The 25,263-nt window shown below is 44.5% G+C and overlaps 1 protein-coding gene across 1 annotated transcript in view; it reads right to left on the reverse strand.

Annotated features, from left to right (window-relative positions):
• dnah5 (dynein, axonemal, heavy chain 5) overlaps nt 1-25,263 on the reverse strand; it is a 186,372-nt gene that overhangs the window by 44,987 nt on the left and 116,122 nt on the right. The window contains exons 62-66 of the mRNA XM_057339812.1: nt 21,042-21,179; nt 18,686-18,821; nt 16,290-16,606; nt 11,004-11,159; nt 2,187-2,369 (exon numbers count right to left, since the gene is read on the reverse strand). Coding sequence (XP_057195795.1) covers nt 2,187-2,369; nt 11,004-11,159; nt 16,290-16,606; nt 18,686-18,821; nt 21,042-21,179 — 930 coding nt within the window. The remainder of the gene's footprint in view (nt 1-2,186; nt 2,370-11,003; nt 11,160-16,289; nt 16,607-18,685; nt 18,822-21,041; nt 21,180-25,263) is intronic.

Below are 25,263 nucleotides of genomic sequence, written 5' to 3' on the forward strand. Positions count from 1 at the left end.
ACAGTTCTGGGGCACTTTTGACTACCATTGTCATTTTTCCTTCTATGGGAGTCAATAAGCGGGTTTCCATCACTCTGGTTTTATTCGCATTTTGAAGTTTTGCATCAGAAACGAGTGATGGAAACGGCAAATTTCGAATTAAAAACCCTTAATTCGCAAAAAAGTTTTTACGCTCGCTTTAGGTGGTTTTTCTTTTTTGCGAAAAAGGGTTAATGCGAATAATGGGAGATGGAAATGCATTTGCCGAATAAATTCCTCCAAAAAGTCATGTAACTGCACTATGAGACGCCGTAACCTGACTAAACGGAGTACTGATCTACACAGCATGAGAAATGTTGTTACGGTCATTCTTAAATGCCTGAGCAAAGTCGTCAAAGTATTCTGTAATTGCCTCTTAGAACTGTCACAACTGTGTTTCCCAAACAGCAGGCATCCACAAAAGCACCGCATTTATTGTGTTTCGTAATCGTCGGCTTGCGCAATTATATATGACAATTATTATATTCAGTGGCTTCCCTTACTTTTCTTATTGATATTTAGTAGCAGTTTATTAGGAAGTGACGGTTGACTAGTTGGATGGAAACGTTGCTTATTCGAAAATGTTTTTTGCGATATTCCAATTTTGCGCATAAGCTAAATCCGCAACTTTGGATGTAAACCCGGCTAGTGAGGCCCAAGAACTGTTTGGTTACAAGCATTCTTCCAAATATCTTTCTCTGTGTTCATCAAAACAAAGAAATTTATACAGGTTTAGAACAACTAGAGAGTGAGTAGTTCATGACAGAATTCTCATTTTTGGGTGAACTGTTCCTTTAAATACATAACTATGCAGCACCTGCCAATATGCAGTCTTGTGCATAACATACAAACAAGAATAAGGATAACAGCCCTGCACATGCCTGCTGTTGTTCCATGAAGCAAAATCATGATGACTAAAAGTCATTAACAGCTTCAAAATGTATGATGATGTATATATTAAGCGGTCAGTTCACCACCAGAACCTTTACCACCTGCTCTCTAAACGTACCCTTTTGATAATAATAGTCTAAAATGCTTTTCCCTGTGAAGGATCACTAGTGTGAGGTAAGGTAATAGAACGCTATTACAATGGCATATGGACTGAAGTTTCAGGCTGTAAATCGTGATTGACAGTTTAATGTTCAGTCGTGAACATGCGCTAAATGCCACTTTCATTTTCACTACCTGAGAATCAAAAGGGGCATTAAAAGCCTCTGAAATGATGGTCTCAAAAAAAAGCCTGCCATCATTTTTTCACCCTCAAAACTTGTATATGACTCTTTCTTCGGTGGAACATGAAAGAAGATATTCTGAGAAATTATTCATACAATGGAAGCCAATGAGGGTCAATGTTGTTTTGTTACCAACATTCTTCATTATCTTGTTTTGTGTTCTGAAGAAGAAAGAAAGCCTTACAGGTTTGGAATGACAAGTGAGTGACGAAATGATGAAAGATTTTTCCTTTTTAGGTGACGATGCCCTTGTGCATAAAGCGCACTAGAAATAGATTTGGATTTAGATTATGGTGTCAACATACAATTGACCAGTATATCACTGGACCAGAAAGAGAACTGTGTGAACGAATTGGAAAATTCAGCAATATAAAACTGCACAGAGATTCAAGCTCTCTGTCCAGTGACCGAGAATTGAGCCGAACACCGTCTCCCTCTCGCCCGCTCTGCCACAAAAACATGCCTCTGGGATGTGTTCAGAGCTGCAGGGATCTTGACGATAAGGCAAAACATGCTGTAACTATATAAAGTGTGTCTCTAAATGTCCCACCGGAGTTTATCATTCAGACTACTAAACCATGAAGATGGGTAACATTATGAGTAAGATTACCAGCTTTACAATACATGATATATACATATACTATAGGTCTATGCTGTCAATTGACCCAAGAGTCTTTAACACATATGTTCTGGGTTACAGCATAGCATTTTTCAAAATATCTTCTTTTGTGTTCAACATATAAAATGTGACACAGAGAGGTTTGGAACGACAAGAGGGAGGATTTTCATTTTTGGCTAAACTATCCCTTTAATAAATAAACGTGTCAGTCTTTTTGATGCAGTGTTTATTTCACTTTTGGCTTCCTTGCTAGAACCAACATACAGTATCATAAAGTCAAACTCCACCCTCGCTTTACTAAGGGGGTCATACTGTACCTGTTTCTCAGTGAGGATAACTCTGCCCAGCAGCTGATCCTCCAGACCCCGCATGGTAACGGTGAAGTCGATGATGGATGTCCGTGCGCTGACCTCGGGAGTGTACGCTGGGTTGGGCAGCTTGGTGGTCATGTAGAGACGGAAGCCCTTCATTACGTCCACCTCCTTATCTCCCACTTTTACCTGATCACAATGAAAATAAAAATGAAAGTTCAATCATTCATTTATCCACAAACAGTAAAGACACACCAGAGGATGATCGGCACTCTATAAATCAATGTTTTTAAGTATGACGGATTTTCGCAAGACCTTTGGTGAGAAGTGTTAATGACCTCTCTAGCATTAAAGGTGTTTATGACGTTGTAATATGTTGATTATCTCAGCGGCGAGTCGGTAATGTTATTTCTGTGCCAATTAGAGGAAACAGACCCCACACGATTGCGGTTTGACAGATGAAGCCACATCAACATCACGGCTATAACAACGTGTGATCAGGTGTTCGCACGTTTGTATTAATAGATCCGGCTAGTTAAACCTGTCAAAGGCAGAGCACTCTCTGTTGCTCGCTATTTCTTTCTTGAACGTGTGAAGCAGTCGGTGTCATTTCTTCACGGAAGCTGGATATTTGATAACGAGATGAAAGACAGCCGAGAAATCACAACTGTCACTTAAAGTCCTGTCCTGCACTAGGAGGTGACAAAACAATCAGCTCGACAACAGACTCGGTCTGGTTATTTTCAATATGTTCACTTTATTAGATTCTTTTGTCACACTCGCGTGTGAGCGGCTAGCAACGGATGCGTTTTTGGTATAATCATTGGGCCCCATTTTAATGATTTAAGCACATGGTCTAAAGCGCACGGTGCAGGCAGTGTTGCCAGATTGGGCGGGTTCCCGACCCAATTGGGCTTCTTTTGAATGGGTTAGACCGGAGAAATTGCATTGGGCGGGTGGACAAAATTTGGGCTCCTTATGAAATTAAAAACCCGCCCAAGCAGCTTGCCTATTCTTTGCTTTTGATTAGTCAAGTTATTTCAAAACGTTCGAAAAGAATGTGTAGTGCAGTCATAAACACATTATTCCTTAACACAGCCCTTATTCGTTCAGTTTAACCAATCAGGTCTGGGATAGGGAAACCTCACCTGTCAATCAATCTACAGTTGAGATCATGTGATGGCTCGTGAGTGATGGGGTTTTGGCGCGATAAAGGACCAGATTTTCTATATTGAAGCGATCGCAATGCCAAAATGGCCCAAATATATGTTGCACGGTAGGGAGAGTAACTCAAATCTCACAACATGGATTACACATGTGGTGACAGACGACTTGAAGACTTTGTAAATATAACTATAACTGAATTCACAGCAGTTGAATGATTTAATAAAAATCTAACTGAATATGGGATTCTACTAAAGTTACTTCTGTTCATCATACTCGTCCTTGACAGCTGCTGGACTTGCTAAATTTTGCATTATATGTTCTGCAATATATACTTCACGAAAGACGTACTGTAGTTCTGTCAGATGTTAAGGCAACTCTCAAAGTAAGCGCAGTATTGTTGCTGCTGTTCTTTTTTTGTTCTGTTGTATGTATCAATGAATTGCACATTTTTGGCTGCCGTGGTGTGTGAATGAAGTTCATGAACGAGTGGAAAATGCCTACTCAGCTTTCCAAATGCCCCAGTGGGCACTTTTTGCACAAAATGTGTTGTTTGAGGGTTCAAGTCATTGGTTAATGTCTTGACTGTTGCTTTGAAGTTGTTTCTGGACATATTTGTCATATTTTTTTAACTTTCTTTAATGTTATTTGATCCGTTTGACCGGTTTTCCTGGTTTAATAATAATTTTTCATCTTGTCATAGTTCGTTTTAAGGAGATAAAATGGTCATTATCATCGTTGATTGACATTGAAATACATTTCTATCACATTATTTTGGCAGTTAAAATTTGGGCTGGTTTTTGTTGCAGTGGGCGGGTTTTATTGAGCCTTTGGGCTGGTAATTGTCCACCCAATCTGGCAACACTGGGTGCAGGTGCACTTAGGGCGTGTGTCCGAATCCACTTTTGCTAGTTTAACGACGGGAAAACAGTCGGCGCACCCGGGCGCATGGTCTAAACGGCTTGTCGCGATTCTCTTAATGAGTAATGCGTGTTTTTTGGGCGTAACGTGCAGTAAACCAATCAGAGTCTCATCTCTCATTTCCTTTAAGAGCCTATTGCGCTCACGCCTTGGCAAATTCGCTATTTACATGGCGGAATTTGCAAGAGCAAAGACTGAACGCTTCTCCAGAGAGGAAACGCATCTGCTACAGGACAAGCCGGATTTTTATCTTTATGTACACAATAATAATCTTTTACATTGTACTCCATTTATTTTTTATATTTGGCATGTTTGTGTACTGCTGCGCTTCCCTCTGTGTAATAAGTAAAGTGAAAGCGAGTTGTGGACCTGCCCAGGGGCGCATTTTCTACTAACGCGCTCTATAAATAACAAAAAAATATTGCGCCATCAGTTCCTCAAAATAGCAACACGCCAACAATGCGCCTGAAAACACCTCTTTTTTTAAACCAACACGCCCACGGGCACACAAATGAGTGCAAATGCATGTGCTATTTAAACAACACGGCACAGGATGGGAAAATGAGAACTGCGTCGGGCTGAAACTAGCAAAAACACTTGCTAGTTGCGCCCATTACCGCTAATGCAGGTCCCCTTCAATAGAATTGGTATGGACCTCATCGGGCCATTAGAGCGGTCAGCGAGAGAACATCGATTTGCATTAGTCTTGGTGGATTATGCAACCCGATATCCCGAGGCAGTGCCGCTCCACAGCATCTCCGCTAAGAGTGTGGCGGAGGCACTGTTTCGCATCATCTCCCGCATGGGGATCCCCCGGGAGATCCTCACGGATCAAGGCACGGCGTTCATGTCGCGCACGATACGCGAGCTGTATGAATTATTGGGCATTAAATCGGTCCGTACCAGCGTCTTTCACTCTCAAACAGACGGGCTGGTAGAACGGTTTAATCGCACGTTAAAAACCATGATTCGTAAGTTTGTACACGAGGACGCCAAAAATTGGGATAAATGGTTAGAACCCCTCTTATTTGCTGTGCGAGAGGTCCCGCAAGCCTCCACGGGGTTTTCCCCCTTTGAGCTTCTCTTTGGACGCCAGCCCCGAGGGGTTTTGGACGTCCTGAGAGAGACTTGGGAGGACGGACCCTCCAACAGCAAAAACGAAATTCAACATGTCCTGGACCTGAGAACTCCATACACTGGGGCGGCTATCTATGGAGAATTTGTTACAGGCCCAGGATAAACAGAGCTGGCTGTATAACAGGGGAACCAACGTCCGGAAATTTTCACCGGGAGAAAAAGTGCTTGTATTACTCCCCACCTCGAGTTCCAAATTACTAGCGAAGTGGCAAGGGCCGTTTAAGGTCACACGGCAAGTGGGAGATCTTGATTATGAGGTAGTGCGGTCAGATAGGAGCAGGGCACGTCAAATTTACCACCTCAATCTCCTTAAAAAATGGCAGGAGGTGGAACCAGTGATGCTGGCGATGGTAATTAGTGGAGAGGATGATCTGGGACCAGAAGCGAATATAAAACCACAATCACTCGCTCTGGCTCCGGGAGGAGATCACCTCTCACCCTCCCAGCTCTCGGATATAGCCAGGTTGCAGGCGGAATTCGCAGACGTGTTCTCGCCCCTACCGGGATGCACGAAACTCATTCAGCACTATATCGAGACGGTGCCGGGCGTAGTAGTTCATAGCCGGCAATATCGTTTACCTGAGTACAAGAAACATGTGGTTCAGACGGAATTAGCAGCAATGCTCGAGATGGGGGTAATAGAAGAATCCAACAGTGACTGGGCGAGCCCGATAGTTTTGGTTCCCAAGACGGACGGCTCGGTCAGGTTCTATGTGGATTATCGCAAAGTGAACGCGGTATCGAAGTTCGATGCCTATCCAATGCCACGGGTCGACGAATTACTGGACCGGCTAGGCACGGCTCGTTTTTATTCGACATTGGACTTAACGAAAGGGTACTGGCAGATCCCCCTATCGCCATTATCTAAGGAAAAAACTGCCTTCACCACGCCGTTCGGATTACACCAATTCGTGACACTTCCGTTCGGCTTGTTCGGAGCGCCGGCCACCTTTCAGCGCCTCATGGACCGTATCCTCCGAACCCATACGGCATATGCCGCTGCTTATCTAGATGATATCATAATTTATAGCAACGACTGTCAGCGGCATATCCAACACTTGAGGGCGGTTCTGGGAGCGCTGAGGGCGGCCGGTCTCACGGCCAACCCGAAGAAGTGCGCGGTTGGGCGGGTGGAGGTTAGGTATCTGGGCTTCCACTTGGGGCACGGGCAAGACCAAAGACCAAAAAGGAGGTAAGACAGTTCCTGGGGCTGGCGGGATATTACAGACGTTTGTGCCCAACTATTCGGACCTCACCAGCCCGCTGACTGATCTTACTAAAAAGGAGGCACCAGATCCGGTCCAATGGACAGAGCAGTGCCAGCAGGCGTTTTCCCAAGTGAAGGCTGCCCTGTGTGGCGGGCCGCTCTTACACTCTCCTGACTTTTCTCTCCCTTTCTTGTTGCAGACTGACGCGTCGGACAGGGGGCTGGGTGCCGTCCTGGCACAGGAGGTGGGGGGTGAGGAACGGCCGGTGCTGTACATTAGCCGCAAGCTCTCAAAGAGAGAGACTAAGTACAGCACCATCGAAAAAGAATGTTTAGCCATCAGATGGGCCGTTCTCACCCTTAGATACTACCTCCTGGGCCGGGAATTCACCCTCTGTTTGGACCACGCTCCCCTGCAGTGGCTCCACCGCATGAAAGATACCAACGCCAGGATCACCCGTTGGTATCTGGCGCTACAGCCTTTTAAGTTCCAGGTGGTCCACAGGCCGGGTGCGCGAATGGTTGTGGCCGACTTCCTCTCCAGGAATGGGGGGGGGCTGCAGGCCGGACGGTGCAAGACGCGCCCTCTGGCTATCGGATGTGGCGGCATTTAACCGTAATTCATTGAGAAACTAGCAAGGTTTCCATTACCCTTCAAAATACGCAAATTGAAATGGAATGGAAACACGTCAATTTCGCAAAAACTTCCATGTATCGCAAACAAGTTCTCACGCTCGCATGAGGTGTTTTTTCAGGCAATACGATAAAGGCATATTTCGCAAAACTGCAATGGAAACACTTTTCGTCGTATTTACAAGTCACATGTCATATAAAAAAGTTACATGACCATTCGCGGTATGTTTTGGCAGAACATTTGGAAAGATAGGATGTAAGGAATTCACATTAAGTAATATCTTATATGATGGCCCAAATGCAGGAAAACGAGTGAGTGCAGTATGGAGATTTATTGGGAACAGCGAGGTAATATGAAAATATATAAGGAAATATAGACATTTCTCTTCACTCTTTCATCACAGTAGGTGGCACTAAAGTTGGTTTGCAACCTGCCATAAAACGTACAAAGAAGAACGGCCAGAATGACTTATCACGAGAAGAATCAAAATACACTATAATCGCATAAAATCATTAATGGAAATGCAGTCATTCCACGATATTGTTTTAATGGACATTTAGAGAGCAGCGCTTAAATTTTTGCGCAAATCTGTAATGGAAACCTGGCTACAGAGAGCATAAGAATCGCATAAGATAAGATAAGATAAGATAAGATATTTCGCATAAGATATTTCGCCCAGCCCATCTTAGCAAGTGTTTAGCAAGTATGTTTTCTTCAATAGTGAATAATACACAAATAACCACAAATCATTTCTTTTAAGGAGCCCCTGTCATGGTTCTGCCCCACCTTGTCTTGCTTTTCTTGACCTAGTGGCAGAACCATGATAGAACCTGATAGAGAGACAGTTTTGGCATTCCATATACTCCCTCTCTCCGGTGTGGCATCTCTGTTCCCGCCCTTTTGTATCTCTCGTTATTGGTTGTTTATTAGTTCATGCCCCACACCTGTTCCCCTTTGATTTGTCCATTTATTTAATGCCCCTGTGTTCTCTGTCTTGTGTCGGGTCATTACACCGTGTTGCGTTTGTCGTGTGGGTGAGTTGCTGAGTTCCTGTCTTTTAGTTAGTCTGGTTTATTTTGTAGTTATGTGATATGTTATTAGTCTAGTCTTGTCAGTTTAGTTAGTCTTGTTCTTGTTCCCTCTGTTTACCCCCACGTGGGTCTTTGTTTTGTATTTTGTGTTTTATTTTATTAAACGTCCATGTTAACAGATTTATTAATTTTACAAATAATAAACAAAACAAAACAAAAACCCACGAGGGGGTAAAACACAACGACACGGGGAATATAATAACACAAACTAAACAGGAACACTCACTAAATAAACTAAACTAAGACAACACTAAACAAAGATACACTGACTAAACTTACTTGAATAAATGACACGGGCAGGAACACGAAGCAATCATACGCAGTACACAGAACATATCCATAAGACAATCCACGAGCACAGGACAAAGAAACAAGAGGGTATTTAAAGGGAAGACAAACGAGGGATAACGAACGAGGGCAGGTGTGGAACATAAGACACTCAGGGAAAGAAAACAAGGAAATGAGAGGGGCGGGGCCAATGACGAGACACTGGAGAGAACGCATATTATTGTCAAAAGGACAATAATATGTTTCTCTCCACACATAACCAAAAGCTTTGCCATGGCTCTGCTACAGGACCAAGAAAAACATGACTAAAAGAAGCAGAGCCATGACAGAAGCCCCCCCTTTAATGAGCACCTCCAGATGCTCACCAAGGGGTAGACGGACGAGACAAGACCGACTGAGACAGTGACAAGAACAGACAAAACATGGAGAACAAAATCAGAGGTAGACACGACAAAACAATAATGGGACTTGGGTGGGACAGTAAAAATAACAAACATGGGAGGGGGGGTGGGACCAAACAAGAGTTCAGGGGAGGCACAGTCTTATTCCCCGGCTGCGCTCGAGGGCGCGGAGTCCTGGGGGATTCTGTGGGGGATGTCCTGGGGGGGACAGTCTTTGGCCCTGGGAGTTTCCCAGGGACCGGCTGGAAGGCCGGCTGGACAGGACTTGACGCCGGCTGGAAGGCCGGCTGGACAGGGCTTGACGCCGGCTGGACAGGGCTTGACGCCGACTGGAAGGCAGGCTGGACAGGGCATGACGCCGGCTGGAAGGCCGGCTGGACAGGGCTTGACGCCGGCTGGAAGGCCGGCTGGACAGGGCTTGACGCTGGCTGGAAGGCCGGCTGGATCACCGGACTGGACGCCGGCTGGATCACCGGGCTGGACGTCGGCTGAATCACCGGGCTGGACGCCGGCTGCACCGGACTGGATTCCGGCTGCGCCACCGGACTGGACGCCGGCTGCACCGGATTGGATTCCGGCTGCGCCACCGGACTGGACGCCGGCTGCACCGGCTGGACCACCGGACTGGACGCCGGCTGGATCACCAGGCTGGACACATGACTGGACAAAGGACTGGACACAAGACTGGACGCCGGCTGCACCGGCTGGTTTGGAGTCCACGCTGCCCGCCGCTGCCTCTTCTTCTTCCACCGAGCCACCCGGCTGGTGGTCGGGTGATGGAAGGAGGTATAAGGCACGGCTGGCTCCGGCTGGGACTCCTCGGAGGTGGATCCCCAGGACGCTCACCTCCCCCGCTTGCCCACGAGGCTGGTGGATGGTGGAGAGGCTGCCGAGAGTGAGGGGGATGGCGTGGCGATGCCCACAACCCCGATCTGCAGGGAACCACCCTCAGGGATCGTGACCAACGGAGATGGGTAGCGGGCACTTGTTGAGACCGTGGACTCTAACCGCTCTGCGGCGGATAGCCACAAGGCGTCGAAGTCCAACGGCCTCAATGCCCTCATCTCCGCCCTTGAGAGTGGATTCCTGAGACCGGAGTTGAACAGCACTGCCAGCTCCTCCTCCCCAAAGAAGCCATTCTCAGCGACATCCAGGAACCTCTCCACATACTCATCCACACTCTCGCTTCCCTGGCGAAGTCCGCAGAGGAGGTGAGCTAGGTGGGACCGTCCAGTGTTCATACTGCTGCCTGCTGGGTTCTGGGGTGGCTCATGGATTCTGTCAAGGCTGGCGTGGAAGAGAACCCAATTGCAGGCAGGCAGTGGCAATGAAGGGGTTAACAGATTTATTAATTTTACAAATAATAAACAAAACAAAACAAAAACCCACGAGGGGGTAAAACACAACAACACGGGGAATATAATAACACAAACTAATCAGGAACACTCACTAAATAAACTAAACTAAGACAACACTAGACAAAGATACACTGACTAAACTTACTTGAATAAATGACACGGGCAGGAACACGAAGCAATCATACACAGTGCACAGAACATATCCATAAGACAATCCACGAGCACAGGACAAAGAAACAAGAGGGTATTTAAAGGGAAGACAAACGAGGGATAACGAACGAGGGCAGGTGTGGAACATAAGACACTCAGGGAAAGAAAACAAGGAAACGAGAGGGGTGGGGCCAATGACGAGACACTGGAGAGAAGGCATATTATTGTCAAAAGGACAATAATATGTTTCTCTCCACACATAACCAAAGGCTTTGCCATGGCTCTGCTACAGGACCAAGAAAAACATGACTAAAAGAAGCAGAGCCATGACACTGGGTCCTCTGTCTGTGTATCCTTGTCTGTTGTCTCACCCACCACCCACACTCGTGACAGCCCCATTCTAATCACAATGATGGATTTACTACTGTACGTTTACCACAATGATGTCAGGTCTCAGAACCTTTCTGCATACCTTATGTGTAGAGCCAGTCTTGATGAAGTTCTTCTCCAGCACATTGTCCAGGGCAGGATCCAATTCCTCCCCAACATCTTCAATCAGCAGCGGGCGGCCTAATGATAAACTGTCCTCTAGATGGTTTCTGAAGTACTTGTGGTTGAGTGAGGTGATCTGTGAAAACATCAAAGCCTCATTACTGACCCAGCTCAAGTTCTGCTGCTGGAGAAAGCTGTTATCTCTGGAGCCTCTAAAGAGGCGTCTGACCTCTTGAAGCGAAACCATGCATGAACGCAAGCTTTGCATATCTTATTGACTCTATTTCCAAGAATATAAATCAGATTTGTGTGTGCAAGAGAAAAAGTTTCAAATCTGTGGAGGCCTGGTGCACTGTATGAAGCAGTAGCAAAAGCCGAACTAACGTAACTATATTTTCCAGTGATGGGCTACAGTGATGAAGTGCAACAACAAGCTTTTTTTTTTTTTGAATGTGTATCAGCTGCACAGTCTTATAGGCAAGTGAGTAGAAGTTCCCTTTCTGTCGGTCTCTCGACGTTGTGTCGAACCGACAGAATGGGGTTTGTCTTGAGAACCTATCATCTTCTGAGTATTTAGAAAAGGCCAATGAAAATTGGCGAATGAAATTTGCATGCCGGGCTCCTCCCCAGATGTCCGGGTATAAGAGGGAAGCCGGCGTGCTCATTCATTCACCTTTTGTTCTTCAGAGCCTACGCATCTGATGAGCATCTCCAGATCTTCGCTGATCTTCCAGATCTTCGCTGGTCTTCCAGATCTTCGCTGGTATTCTGCTGGAATCTACGACGTGGTGCAGCGGACGGTCCCTTCCTGCAGCGACTTTCCCCTGGGCATCTCGGCAGTTCCAGAAGTGTCTGAGCAATATTTCCTTTTTCCTAAAAGAGCAAATTTCTCCAGCGTGGCATAACCCGCTGTTCTCTTGGGTGCGACGCGCTCATTGAGGAAGGGGATGGACACGATGTCTGTCTCAGGTGTTTGGGTCTCCAGCACGCTGAGGCAGCCTTCGTGGATACATCTTGCCTGCACTGCGGGAAGATGCCTATCCAGACGTTGTGGTCATGGGTGGCTATATTCTTTATGGGTAAAGCTACCACCTCGTCTGTTACCCGATCCGTGACGGCAGTGACTACGGCCCTGCCACCCGTTTCGGTTAACACCGGCGGTGATATGGGGATCACCGTGAACGTTAGACCGCCAGCCACAGGCTCACGGACCGTTCACGCCCCGTCTCGCTCGTCTGACCATTCCTTAAAAGACGGTCCTACCCCGTCTTGTTCCTCCGCCACGTACTCGGAAGTGCGTGACGAAGATGAGATGTCAATCGTAGCATCGGAGGGCGACCTCTTGGCATCCGACCCCGACGATTCCTCGGAGCTCCCTCCCCCGGGGGGACGAGCCCAGGAAGAAGCGGACATTGAGATGTCAACCATGCTCTTCCGGGCCGCCGCGAGCATTGGGCTGCAGTGCACAGCACCGCCTTTACCCCAGCGCTCGCGGTTGGATACGTGGTACCTGGGGTCTGAGCGCGGCTCCAAGCCGCGCCCAGCGCCGGTCCCGTATTTCCCGGAGGTGCATGAGGAGCTGAGTAAGACCTGGAACGAGCCGTGAGGGGCTCAGTCAGAAAGGCTCAGTCGCCCTTACTTCCCTCGATGGTGGGGCGGCCAGGGGCTATGTCGAGATCCCCCAGGTGGAGCGTGCTGTCGCGGTGCACCTGTGCCCACAGACAGCGGCCACCTGGAAGGCTCGGCCTAGACTCCCATCCAAGGCGTGTAAGTTTTCGGCATCGCTGGTGTCGAAGGCTTACACGGCTGCGGGTCAGGCCGCCTCCTCCCTCCACGCCATGGCCATCCTGCAGGTCCACCAGGCCAAGGTGTTGAAGGAGCTCCACGAGGGCAAGACCGACCCAACGGTTATGCAGGAACTCCGTACCGCCACCGATCTCGCTCTACCTCTGGTCGACGGTGGACGGCAACTCGACGTTGCGTCACGGCGAAGCGCAATGTTGAGTATAAACACCAGCCTTCAGCACTCTCAGACAGACAGTGCGTCTAGCCGGACAATCGCCAGGCAGGAAAAACAGCAGAGCCGATCTCCTCCCCAGGGGTCCTCCCCGGCAAGGAATCCGTACTGCTAGCCATCGAACCACCCTCCGTGGGGGCGATGAAGCAGATCAAACCTCTAGTCCCCCTGTCACAGTTTCTGGGAGCCTGGTCTCAGCTTCCCAGACTGTCAGGCTGGCTGAGGAAGACGATCCGTCTCGGCTACGCGATTCAGTTTGCCCTATCTTGGATCTGCGTGTTCTGAACAGGCACCTACACAAGCTGCCTTTCAGGATGGTCACGCAGAAGCGCATCCTGACGTCCGTCAGGCGTCAGGACTGGTTCATGGCAATCGACCTGAAGGATGCGTACTTTCATGTCTCGATCCTCCCTCGACACCGGCCGTTCCTGCGGTTTGCGTTCGAGGGACGGGCATATCAGTACAGGGTCCTCCCCTTCGGTCTGTCCCTGTCTCCACGTGTCTTTACGAAGGTCGTGGAGGCCACCCTTCTTCCGCTCTGGGAAGAAGGTGTGCGGGTACTCAACTATCTCGACGACTGGCTCGTCTAGGCTCACTCGCGAGATCTGTTGTGTACACACAGGGACCTGGTGCTCCGGCACCTAGATCGGTTGGGGCTACAGGTCAACTGGGAAAAGAGCAAGCTCTCCCCCGCGCAGAGCATCTCCTTTCTCGGTATGGAACTCGACTCTGTCTCCATGACAGCACGACTGACTACAGAGCATGCCCGGTCAGTGTTACGCTGCCTGAAGCATTTCAGGCAGCCGGCGGTCTCCCTGAAACAATTTCAGAGGCTCCTGGGGCACATGGCATTCTCGGCGGGGGTGGTCCCCCTCGGGTTGATGCACATGCGACCGCTCCAACACTGGCTACAGAGTCGGGTTCCTTGGAGAGCGTGGCACACCGGCAGCAGGCGTATGGTCATCACGTCCTTCTGCCGGCGCACCCTGACCCCTTGGTCGTCTATGGCCTTCCTACGGGAGGGGGTCCCCCTAGGGCAGGTATCAAGGCCCGTCGTGGTAACGACGGATGCCTCCCTTCAGGGCTGGGGTGCTGTGTGCAACGGGCACGCAGTAGCGGGGCGGTGGACGGGCCCCCGCCTGCATTGGCATATCAACTGCCTAGAGTTGTGGGCTGTGCTACTTGTGCTGAAGAGGTTCCAACCCTTCGTGCAAGGCAGACACGTGTTGGTCCGGTCGGACAGCACAGCTGCCGTGGCGTATATCAACCACCAGGGTGGCATTCGTTCACGGCAGCTAACACGACTCGCCCGATGCCTCCTCCTGTGGAGTCAGCAGGTGATCAGCTCCCTGCGAGCCATACACATCCCGGGCGAACTGAACCAGACAGCAGACCAGCTCTCTCGTCAGTGGTCACCTCGCGGAGAGTGGCGACTCCACCCTCACGCGGTTCAGCTCATATGGGAGCAGTTCGGCCGGGCGCAGGTGGACCTGTTTGCCTCCCCGGACTCCCACCATTGTCCGCTTTGGTACTCCCTGTCCGACGGTCCCCTCGGTACGGATGCCCTTGCGCACAGCTGGCCGCGGGACAAGAGGAAGTACGCCTTCCCCCCAGTGAGCCTCATTGCACAGACCCTGTGCAAGGTCAGGGAAGAGGAGCGGCTTCTCGCCATTTAGAGAATTAGGCCTCCGCCCGTGATGGCCGGCGTTAGGGGGCTTCCCAACTTTTGTGGAAAGCTCTGGGTCCCCCTTCCTCTCCACTGGAAGGTCATAATTTCGCGTTAGCGTGTTCGTCTGACTCGCCCACGCCAGTCAACGTCGCTCCGCAGAGATTGTGACGCGGCTCAGTGCTGTGGCGTTTTCCATAGGAACCCCATTCTGTCGGTTCGACACAACATCGAGAGACCGACAGAAAGGGAACGTCTTGGTTACGGATGTAACCTCGGTTCCCTGATGGAGGGAACGAGACGTTGTGTCCCTCATGCCACAACACTGGCCGCCCACCCCAGCGGTCGGGGGAGGATGCTTTAGGCTCCTCAGACCAAAGGTGAATGAATGAGCACGCCGGCTTCCCTCTTATACCCAGACATCCGGGGAGGAGCCCGGCATGCAAATTTCATTCGCCAATTTTCATTGGCCTTTTCTAAATACTCAGAAGATGATAGGTTCTCAAGACAAACCACATTCTGTCGTACATCCGTAACCAAGACGTTATAATCTAACATGCTCTTTTAAACACTCTTTTGTGTCTCATTCAGTATGAAACATTGAATATAGATGATTAATTCTACTAAATAAGTTCATTTAGAATGTTTATGTAAATTGCATTTATTTAAATGTTGCTTTTATATTTGTATTTAGTGTGAATGCATCGGTTCACGAAAATTGTGCATAGAGATTGTTTATGTTTGGCGCTAAAATATGTATACATGTAAATATTCTACAAGTAGTTATTTCTTTCAGTAAATAAAACCATGAAAATATAAAATCTTCACTTGCAAACACTTTCATGCAAGGTGATTTTGTATTCAAAGTACATTTTATCCGCTTTTTATTCATTTTTTTGTTGTAAAAGTGTAAAAGATGTTACAAGTTTGACTGTAGTTTAAATTATGTAGTTTGTTTGTGATTTTAAATTATGTAGATTTCAGTTTTCGTCTATTTATATTTCAGCTTCAGTTTTAGTTTAATTTTTATTTGTTGTCAGTTAATTATTTTAGTGCCTAAACAAACTTTTTTATTTAAACGTTTATTGCTAAGGCAACATTTCTAATTTTCATTTATTTTATGGGATGGTTCACCCAAAAATGGAAATTCTGTCATCATTTACTCACCCTCAAGGTGTTCCAAACCTGTATACATTTCTTTGTTCTGCTGAACACACAAGAAGATTTTTGAAGAATGTGGAAAACCAAACCGTTCATTGACTACCATAGTCGTTTTTTTTCCCTACTATGTCAATAGTGCACCAGAACTGTTTGGCTACAAACATTATTCCAGATATCTTTCTTTGTGTTCAGCAAAACAACGAAATTAATACAGATTTGGAACAACTTGAGGGTGAGTAAATGATGACTGAATTTTTGGGTGAACTAGCCCTTTAAGTTTTTCAAATAATATTTTCGCCTGTATTTTATCTCATTTCAGTTAACAGAGATGATTTTGATAGTTTTAGTGAACGAAAATAACCACGACAATGGTACAGACAGCGATGACATCACTATAAACATCATTCTTCAAAAGTGTTCACCTGAAGCTCATTCTTGGACTCTCTGTTCTTGATCCACATCTTTCCTTGTGTCTGGGGATCAACCAGCAAGGGAAATCTGGCAGCCTTTGTCACAATAATCCCGTTCTGGATGGACAGGTCATCGTTGGGCAGCCCCTGTAAATTCCATTCACTTACTGTAGGAGCGTCAATCAACATCTCAGTGAGGTTCAGATTGGTCCTGAAAGGAATCTGGCGGGACTTCATCTCTCTCTGCCAGTCGCTGAGGAGGAGGTTGCGAAACTCTTGGTTAAAGGGCCCAGAGTAGGAGAGGAAGGCAGTGGCCAGCAGCACATCTCCTGAAATGCAAAATTAGAGTAAAACATTAAGAAAATGTCAAGCAGCAAAAGAATGTAAAAAAATGTAAAACAACAGCCAAATTTTGACAGTACTGTTTTCTGTTAAAACGGTAATGTACTGCAGAAAGCAAGGCATTCTGGAGAACAGTTGGCATCATACGCAACTGCTGTTAATTTACAAGCCATTTTCAGCAGTAATCTGCAGTATTCATGCATTACAGGCTTTTACTGTTTTACACAATGCATTGTGGGCTTTGTTTTTGAAGAAGCACAATGGCGCTGTTGTTTCACGTGAGTTTGAGTACGAGTTTGCCTGTCCGTGGTTCTCATGACTGGAATATATGTAGAAAAAAGAAAAAAAACTCATTTAAGAGGAGAAGAGAGATATTTGAAACTGACTGCAGCGTCAGTCGGACTGGAGCGTGTTGTTTTAAAACTGGACCGGTGATTGTGGTGAGCAGCGCCTGACATAAACTTGTTCGTGGCACTAAAAAAATTCAAATCCCTTAAAAATCTTTGAAATGGACTCCAGCAAGAAGTGGTTCTTTTAAAACTGGACTTTTTGGTCGGAGTGTTTTCGCACATCCAAAACACTTGTGACTTACAATCAGGGTAACACTCGAGAGTGTTTTTAAGTGAGTGACAATAAACACATTAAACACAAAATCTTGCCGATTCATTGTAATTCATATTTTATTCTCAAAAAACAGTGTTTATTACGGCTGATTGTAGTCTAGAATTTGTTCTTATACATTATTAAATAAATGATAATTAAATGCAATTGCCATACCAAGTTTGAGTTTTTTCTGCACTTTTTCTTACTCACATTAAAATGTTTACATTGCCTATACTATTTTTTTTGGATGATCTTGCTTATAAATAAATGTTCACATTATTTGCCTATTTCTGTTACCTGTGTTTTAATTGCAGTAATTTAATTACTAAATGTCTAACCTATTTTGGGGTTCCTTTTTGAATAAGAGTGTTGCCAAAATTACTCAAATTGGATTGTTTTTACCTCACCATATTTTAGAGTGTATTGTAAATTGAAATAATTACAGAAAAACTTCATATATTTTTTGCCAGAATGTGGCTATAAAGTAATTACTAAGTATTAAAAGAATTACAGTATTTTGCTGGCATCTCTGTTTAAAATAAAAAAAGACTGGAAAATACGGTTTGTCATTTGTACAGTAATAAGCTGTAAATCAGTTTCACAGTATTCACACAGTAGAATTACAGAAGATAACTGGCGTCTCTGCTGCCAGTATTCTTCTGTAAAATATAATAGTACTGTAAAATACAGTATTATCATACAGTAAAAAGCTGTTAAGCAACTTCACAGTATTCATACCGTAGAATAACAGTAGATTACTAGCGTGCCAGAAATTTACCGTTATTTTACAAATATTTTTTTTACAGTGTATAGATGTGGGTGGTGCTGTGCAGTGGTTAAAGGGGTCATATGGTGCAAATACGTGTTTTTCTTGTCTTTGGTGTGTTTTGTAGGATTTCCCACATTTAAATACATTAAGTGATCTGTATTGGTACACACTGATCTATGCCATTTTTTCGGCATTACAGTATATTTGTGCTTTGTACCAATGGTGTCCCAGGCCTTTCTGAATCATGTTATGTAAAGCCAGAATGAACCTATGGCATTGGAGTTTCTAGCACAAACTAAAGATTCCCTATGTCCCTGAAGTCCCTGTGATACTCTTGCTTTCTCTCAGATATTTTAAATATCCCTAGATGTAGCTCAAGTCCTTCACTTGCTGTCACATCCACCAGACACATATCACAAATATAAGACATAATTGTATGTACTGTATGCTTGTGGAACAAAAAAAAGCTAAGTTTCAATATCACAGCTTCATTTCGTATTCTTTTGATTTCCAGCTTTAGGAAATAATTCTTGAAACGCTGTCTGCAAAGCTTCACTTTTTGGTGACCTACTTTTTAGCGCATACACTTTTCTGGGGCTGAAAACCGATCACTGACAATTAAGTCAGCCAAATCATGTTATTCATCTGAATAAAATTGTGGAAAAACTGCCTGAAGGTTTAATGTCAAACACACCAACTAGACGTTTGGTCTGAGCAGCGAACTCTTTGCTGAGTTGAGTCCATCGCTCCTTCTCTCCTGCCAGGCCACTGATCAGACTGGAGGCGGTCTGCATCTTGTGTCGACAGCGCTCTGCATCCTCCAGCAGTGTCTATGAGAGAAACAACAGAGATGATAGTGTTCAATAATAATACTTCTGTCTCCATGCTGTTGTGTACTTGTTTACATTTACTCATACATGCTTCGGCTTGTATTTGTGACATAAGTAATACAACTTAACAAAAGAAATGTTGTTTTTAATCAAATAGTTCATCTAAACCTTAGTTTTGAATTATATGTTAAACATGATTTCTTTCACAGTAAAAGTTGTTTCTTTCATCAGTAAGACGTTCATCCACAGAGCTATTTTTAGAATAATTTTTCTCTCTTTTTTTATTTAAGCTTAAAAGTCTCAAGTCCTCAATGACTATAACTGCAATGAAAAGACTGAGCTCTACAAGTCTTTAAAATGTATTGACTTGTGTTCCAAGTAAGAACAAATATACAATATATAACAGAATTTTCAGTTTTGGGTGGCCTATTTTTTATGCTTTTGTGGAAAACTGTGAATTGTACCTAATATAAAAACTGCATCATGCATCAGATGTAGCGATGACCACACTGTATAGTAATCGTCAATCACTGCATTAGGGAAAGTAATGACAGTTTTAAAGTCAATTGGGATGTTTATTTAATCGTTGGTACGTCAGCATCTGTTCTCCAAGGTACGATCAGGGTTGACGTACATCAACATGAAGCTCAGAGGCCGTTAATCACACAATTATCAACTCATTCAGGAAATGTTAGGAAGACTCATTATACATTGTGAAATGGAACATTGGTGTTTACTGTGACCCATTTCTAAAGCCAGTGTCAATTTTGCAGGAGCACATCGAGTAAATACTGAATGATTCATCTGCAAGATGGTTTTAGCTTTATAAAACTGCTGATTACATTCAATTTTATGCGAAAATGCAAATGAGCGATTTGGTATTTACTCGGTGCGCTAATAACAGCTGATCCACCATTTTCTCAGCAAAATTAGAGTGATAACAGATTGAGGTTCATTTTCTTTGGGTCACAGTGGAACATACTGTAGGGCAGGGGTCACCAACTAGCGGACTCCGGTCCGAATGCGGACCGCGAGATGCGTCTGTCCAGACCTCAAAGCCTTTTGACATAATAAATAAATGAACGCCTAACATTATTTTCTAATGCAATCAAATGTATACCAGGCACATCAAGGTCCGCTCAGTAGCAGTTTGGGTGCTACGGCGCCACAGACAGTTAACATATGCGCATTGTTGCTACGTTCAGACGTCGACGTCGTGGAGTGAAGAGAGCCGAGACAGACTCGCTGCCCCAGCGCGCAGACAGATGTAACTGAAAAACAATGTCCTTTTCAAAAGTTGACGCTGAAAACCATGTTTTGCGAGATGAATGGGTCGAGAGATTTGCATTTATTCTTCCTGCAGCAAGATGCACGAGACCGGTTTCTCATCGGAGTCTGTTGCGGTTTTCAAAAGTGGAAACCTTAAACGGCATTATGAAACTAGACATAGACACTATGACAACTTGCCCGCAGCAGTCTGAGGTAAAGACACGGAAAATATATTAGCTCAAAGCCCAGTAGGAGCGATCTACACGGGTCCTACCTCACTCACTTACCGCCCAACAACCAGCATATGAATGTTCACTATCTTCGGATCTTAGGAAAACATAACAAGCCCTTTACTGATGGGGAAATAGTAAAAGAGTGCATGGAGGCTGCGTGTGAAACACTTTTAGAAGGAAAATAAAGACATGAACCAAAATAAAATATTAAACAAACCCCCCTTTCAGCTGCAACAGCCACCAGAAGAGCTGAAATGTTATCAGAGGATGCTCAGTCACAACTTGATGCTGCTATTTGTTCATCTCAGTTCAGCAGAAAACAACACTTTAGTTTTCGTTTAAAGTTGTTAATGTTGAAATGAATGTATGTTCAGTGCAGGTTTAGAGATTAGGGCATTTTGCACAGTTTACTTCATTATATTGTTGTCAGACATTGTTATACCACTGTAGAGATATGAAAAACCATCTATTCATATTTTTTGGTATTTAATTGTCCGGACCTCGGCTGGTAAGGAGGGTTCGTTTACTGGACCTCAAGCAATTTTAGTTGAAGACTCCTGCTGTAGGGGGATGAAATAATGAATGAGAGTTCTGTCAGTGATTTATCCATAAAATGCTCAACTTTGAGGGGTTTCATTTAGTTTTACTCATCTAGTTCGACCCTATTTAAACATAAATTTAGATGTGACATATTGATTTGAAATAGTGGTTACAGTACCTGTTTCTCAATCATGGCTTTTTCATACTCAGCCCGAACTACATCCAGCTCTGCCTGTTTGGCATCCAGTTCAGCTTGAGCTTTCTGGAGGTCTGCATTAGCTATGGCCAGCTTGTTCTCCTGCACTGCCAGGTTAGCCTGAGGGTGATGAAGAAAACAAGAAAGATATACTGTAGTATATATTCATTTACAAAAGTCAACAAGGACCTAATGATGTGACAACAAATGCTCAATGGACACAATTTAAAAGATAAAAGTGTCTGCCAAAAGCATATATGAAAATGACATATAGTTTCAACACATTAAATCAAGGTCTGTTCCCTGTGAAGATATCTTAATGGAACAGCCAAAATAGCCACTGGGCAAAAAAATAAAAATGTCTCGGTTACGGATGTAACCTCGGTTCCCTGATGGAGGGAACGAAACGTTGTGTCGAACCGACAGATGGGGTTCGTCCCTGAGAACCAATCGCTTCCGACTACTTAGAAAAGGCCAATGAAAATTGGCAAATGAAATTTGCATGACGGACTCCGCCCCCGGAATATATCTGCATATGTAAACATAACATTTCAAGGGAAAAGACTCTTGATGTAAGTCATATTAACTAATAACTGGTGGTATGCTTTAGTTATTTTGTTTATCCTGTTCATCTGAATTGCCTGACAAATGTATGCAAGATAGCACATTTTAATTACTTAATGCCTGGTTTACATATCAATGAGGCGATTCTGATGACGTTATTAATTTGACTGTATTCAGCTGTCGTTTCTCCATCAAGTTAGCATGTATGCCAATGATATACTGTCATGATTCTGGGGGTGGTGAGACAAGGAGAGAGGACCCAAACGCAGACAGCGGGTAAGGGGTTAACATAGACGTTTAATAAATAATAAAACACACAAAACAAAAATCCAAGGGGGAGTAAAACAAGGGTATCAAAAGGACAAAGACTAACTACACTAAACAAGACTAAAAAATAACATCTACTACATATTACAAAAGACTAACTACACTAACAGGACAAGAACTCACCCACACAAAACACGACACAGTACAATGATTCAGCACAAGACAGAGGACGCAGGGGCATTAATTAAAGGGACAAATCAAAGGGGAACAGGTGTGGGGCATGAACTAATTAACAACCAATAACAAGGGATACAAAAGGGCGGGAACACAGACAAGGACCGGAGAGGGTATCGAAGGCCGAAAGGGTCAAAATGACTCTCTCCACACATAACAAGGGATCCTGCCGTTATTCTGCCACAAGATCAAGAAAGACATGACAAGATGAGGCAGAATCACGACAGAACCCCCGCCTTAAGGAGCGATATCCTGACGCTCCAAAAGGCACAAACAAGACAAGACAGACTGTGACAAAAACCAAAACAATACAAGACATGGCAAAAACACGATACATAAAAAAAAGTCCAAACAATGACATGGCGCCGGCTCGAGGGCCGGCTGGACAGCACATGGCGCCGGCTGGAAGGCCGGCTAGACAGGACATGGCGCCGGCTGGAAGGCCGGCTAGACAGGACATGGCGCCGGCTGGAAGGCCGGTTAGACAGTACATGGCGCCAGCTGGATGGCCGGCCAGACAGTACATGGCGCTGGCTTGAAAGTGATGGATGTTAGCAAAACAATATTTGCAGTTTGTCTTTTGGATAATTAGGTGTGAATTCGAAAGCACATGTAAGCACATGTTCATCACCACTCACCTCCACACCAAGACAAACCCTACTGGAAAGGAGGGAGGGCTTCATTTCTGCGGCTCTCTGCCTGATGTGCCAAACGTGCTACACGCACAGCTGTGCTGCGCGTGCGCGCTATGTGTGCCTGCGCGCCTGCGTGGAGACGCGGATGGGAGAAAGGCATCGGAACTCTCAACATTTCCCAACCTGACCAGACATTTTCTAATGGTTTGCCAGGGAAAGCCGTGCACAAATAGAAACACATACGCACATACATATATCCATTAATAAAAAAATCCCAGAAAAAGGGCACTTTCTCTCAAGGAAGAAAAAGGGCCTGGGCTCAAGCCCCCAAAGCACCCCCCTTTGCACGTGCCTGATTACAGGACTTTTCCATGAACAAAAGCCGTTTAATCTCGTGGCTTTAATTTTCGCTACGTCAGAATTTATTCTGCAAATGCGTTTCCATCTCCCATTATTCATATTAAGAAAAACCACAAACGAACGTAAAAACACATGGAAACCTGGGGCCGGTTGCACCAGCTGTGCATAAATTACAACTTAGCCTAGTTTTGACTTAAAACGGTACTAAGTTACAACTTATGCACTACTAAATATTTTTGAGATGCACCATTCAACTTAGTTGAAGCGTATCGTTACGTAGAAACTAAATATTTAGTCTCCCGTCAGGAGTAACTGTAGGAATAAAATAGCAGAATCACTGCGTGCCCCCGTGTGTATCCATCTGCCTGTGTTGTGCATGTCAAAATAAAAATATCTTTTTATTTTATTGAAGGTTAGTAAAATGAAATCGCGTATAACATGTCATTTATTATGATTTTATTATGCTGTATTGTTTTTAATTAGCATTTGTTTATTAATTTTGTTTAATTTGAAATATTTAATACCTTTTATGTTATTCATAATTAGATAGTATTCTATTTAATAAACATATTTTTTACCGTTATTATGTTGTGTAAAATAAGTTTAAATCAAAAAAGCATGGATTTTTCAGATAAAAATGACATTTTAATTTTATGAAATTTGTACAAATAATGGACAAAAGTGTTTTGTTTTAGCATGATAATTTGACAAAAAATATAATTTTGTGTTTTTAGTTGTCTAGTTTTAATGAAAAACCAGGGGACCCCCCAAGTTCACTATTTTAGACCTTGTGAGAGGTGCCTTAAGGCTAATGAGGGGTCCGGGACCGCCCCAGCCCCCCCTCAATTCGAACCCTGGCTTTAATCGGTCGGTTGAACAGTGCCGCGCGAAGGCAAAGAAACTCAGTCAACAATATATTCATATTAGAGATGCGCTTCGTAAGACAGGCAGTTCAGGGGAAGAAAAGGACAAATCCTGACGGATGACATCTTTGAGCGGAATCCCAGAAAATAAACAGATGCACTCTGACCAAAAGAAGGAGAGTTTACTCGCACATGCCTTGCATTAACAAAGTTTGGTCCGTTTGGAAATATTGCCTTGTGAACACGATCTGAACTAAAATAAATTACAACACTGTAGCGATTTAACCCCCGATTTCGGAACAAAGCAATCGATCCACATGTGTGAAAACGACCTAAGCCTCTAGTGAGGACTTTACGTTCTCATTTAAGAAAGAATTTAGGAATGGCTGGTGCAACCCTACCCAGGTGTCCTGAAATTTCATCCTATCCATCAGATTATCCCACCATTTTTTTGCGCTATAAAGTCATTCTACTTCTTTATTTAATACTGGTAGTACAATTTGATAGGGTATTGCGCTGTAAACTTTTTAATGTTTATTTTAAACTGGTAGGACTATTTGACAGGGTATTTTACATTGTAAAATCATTTTACCTGATTATTTTGTCGATCTGGTTTAGATTATATTAAATTTTGCCCTGCGGTAGGAAAATCTGACAGGGTAGGACAATTCGACAGAACACCGGCTAATGTCACTTTTGCACCTGCAATTAGTTGAAAAAACACCATTATTGTACGTGATCAGTGTTTGCTTAAGTGGAACATTTGATCCTTTACTTTTATTAAGTTAATTCTCTTTCAGTGGTGTAATAGTGTTGTAAAAAGACAAAGATAAAGACAGAGATTGTTTAAAAAAGCTCCAGTTGTTTAAGACAATTGTCAGTAATAAAGTAATAAAATGAAGAAGTTGTTTAAAAGAATATTGAGACATAAATGACTGGTTTGAGTACAGTAAATGTACAAGTAGCCTACTGAGACAAAATAAACTTAAAATTTTAATGGCACACTTTGACATCAACATTCATCACACAAAACTATACAATCGTGACAAACATCAAACTAATTCAGATAAACCGCAATGCATTTTTGGGAGTCATGGATGAGTTTTGTACTATATTGATACCCTGCATATACTGTACATTGCAGCATGAAGCTTTTTTTTGGTTGATTGTCACCATTGGGTTTCATTTGCTGATTCTTGATGTCATTGTGTGTCTAAATAGTTTGGTTGATTAACAGTTTGTAAATATTTGTGACCCTGGACCACAAAACCAGTCATAAGT

The sequence above is a fragment of the Triplophysa rosa genome, linkage group LG8, assembly GCF_024868665.1.
Source record: "Triplophysa rosa linkage group LG8, Trosa_1v2, whole genome shotgun sequence".
Taxonomy (NCBI): Eukaryota; Metazoa; Chordata; class Actinopteri; order Cypriniformes; family Nemacheilidae; genus Triplophysa; species Triplophysa rosa.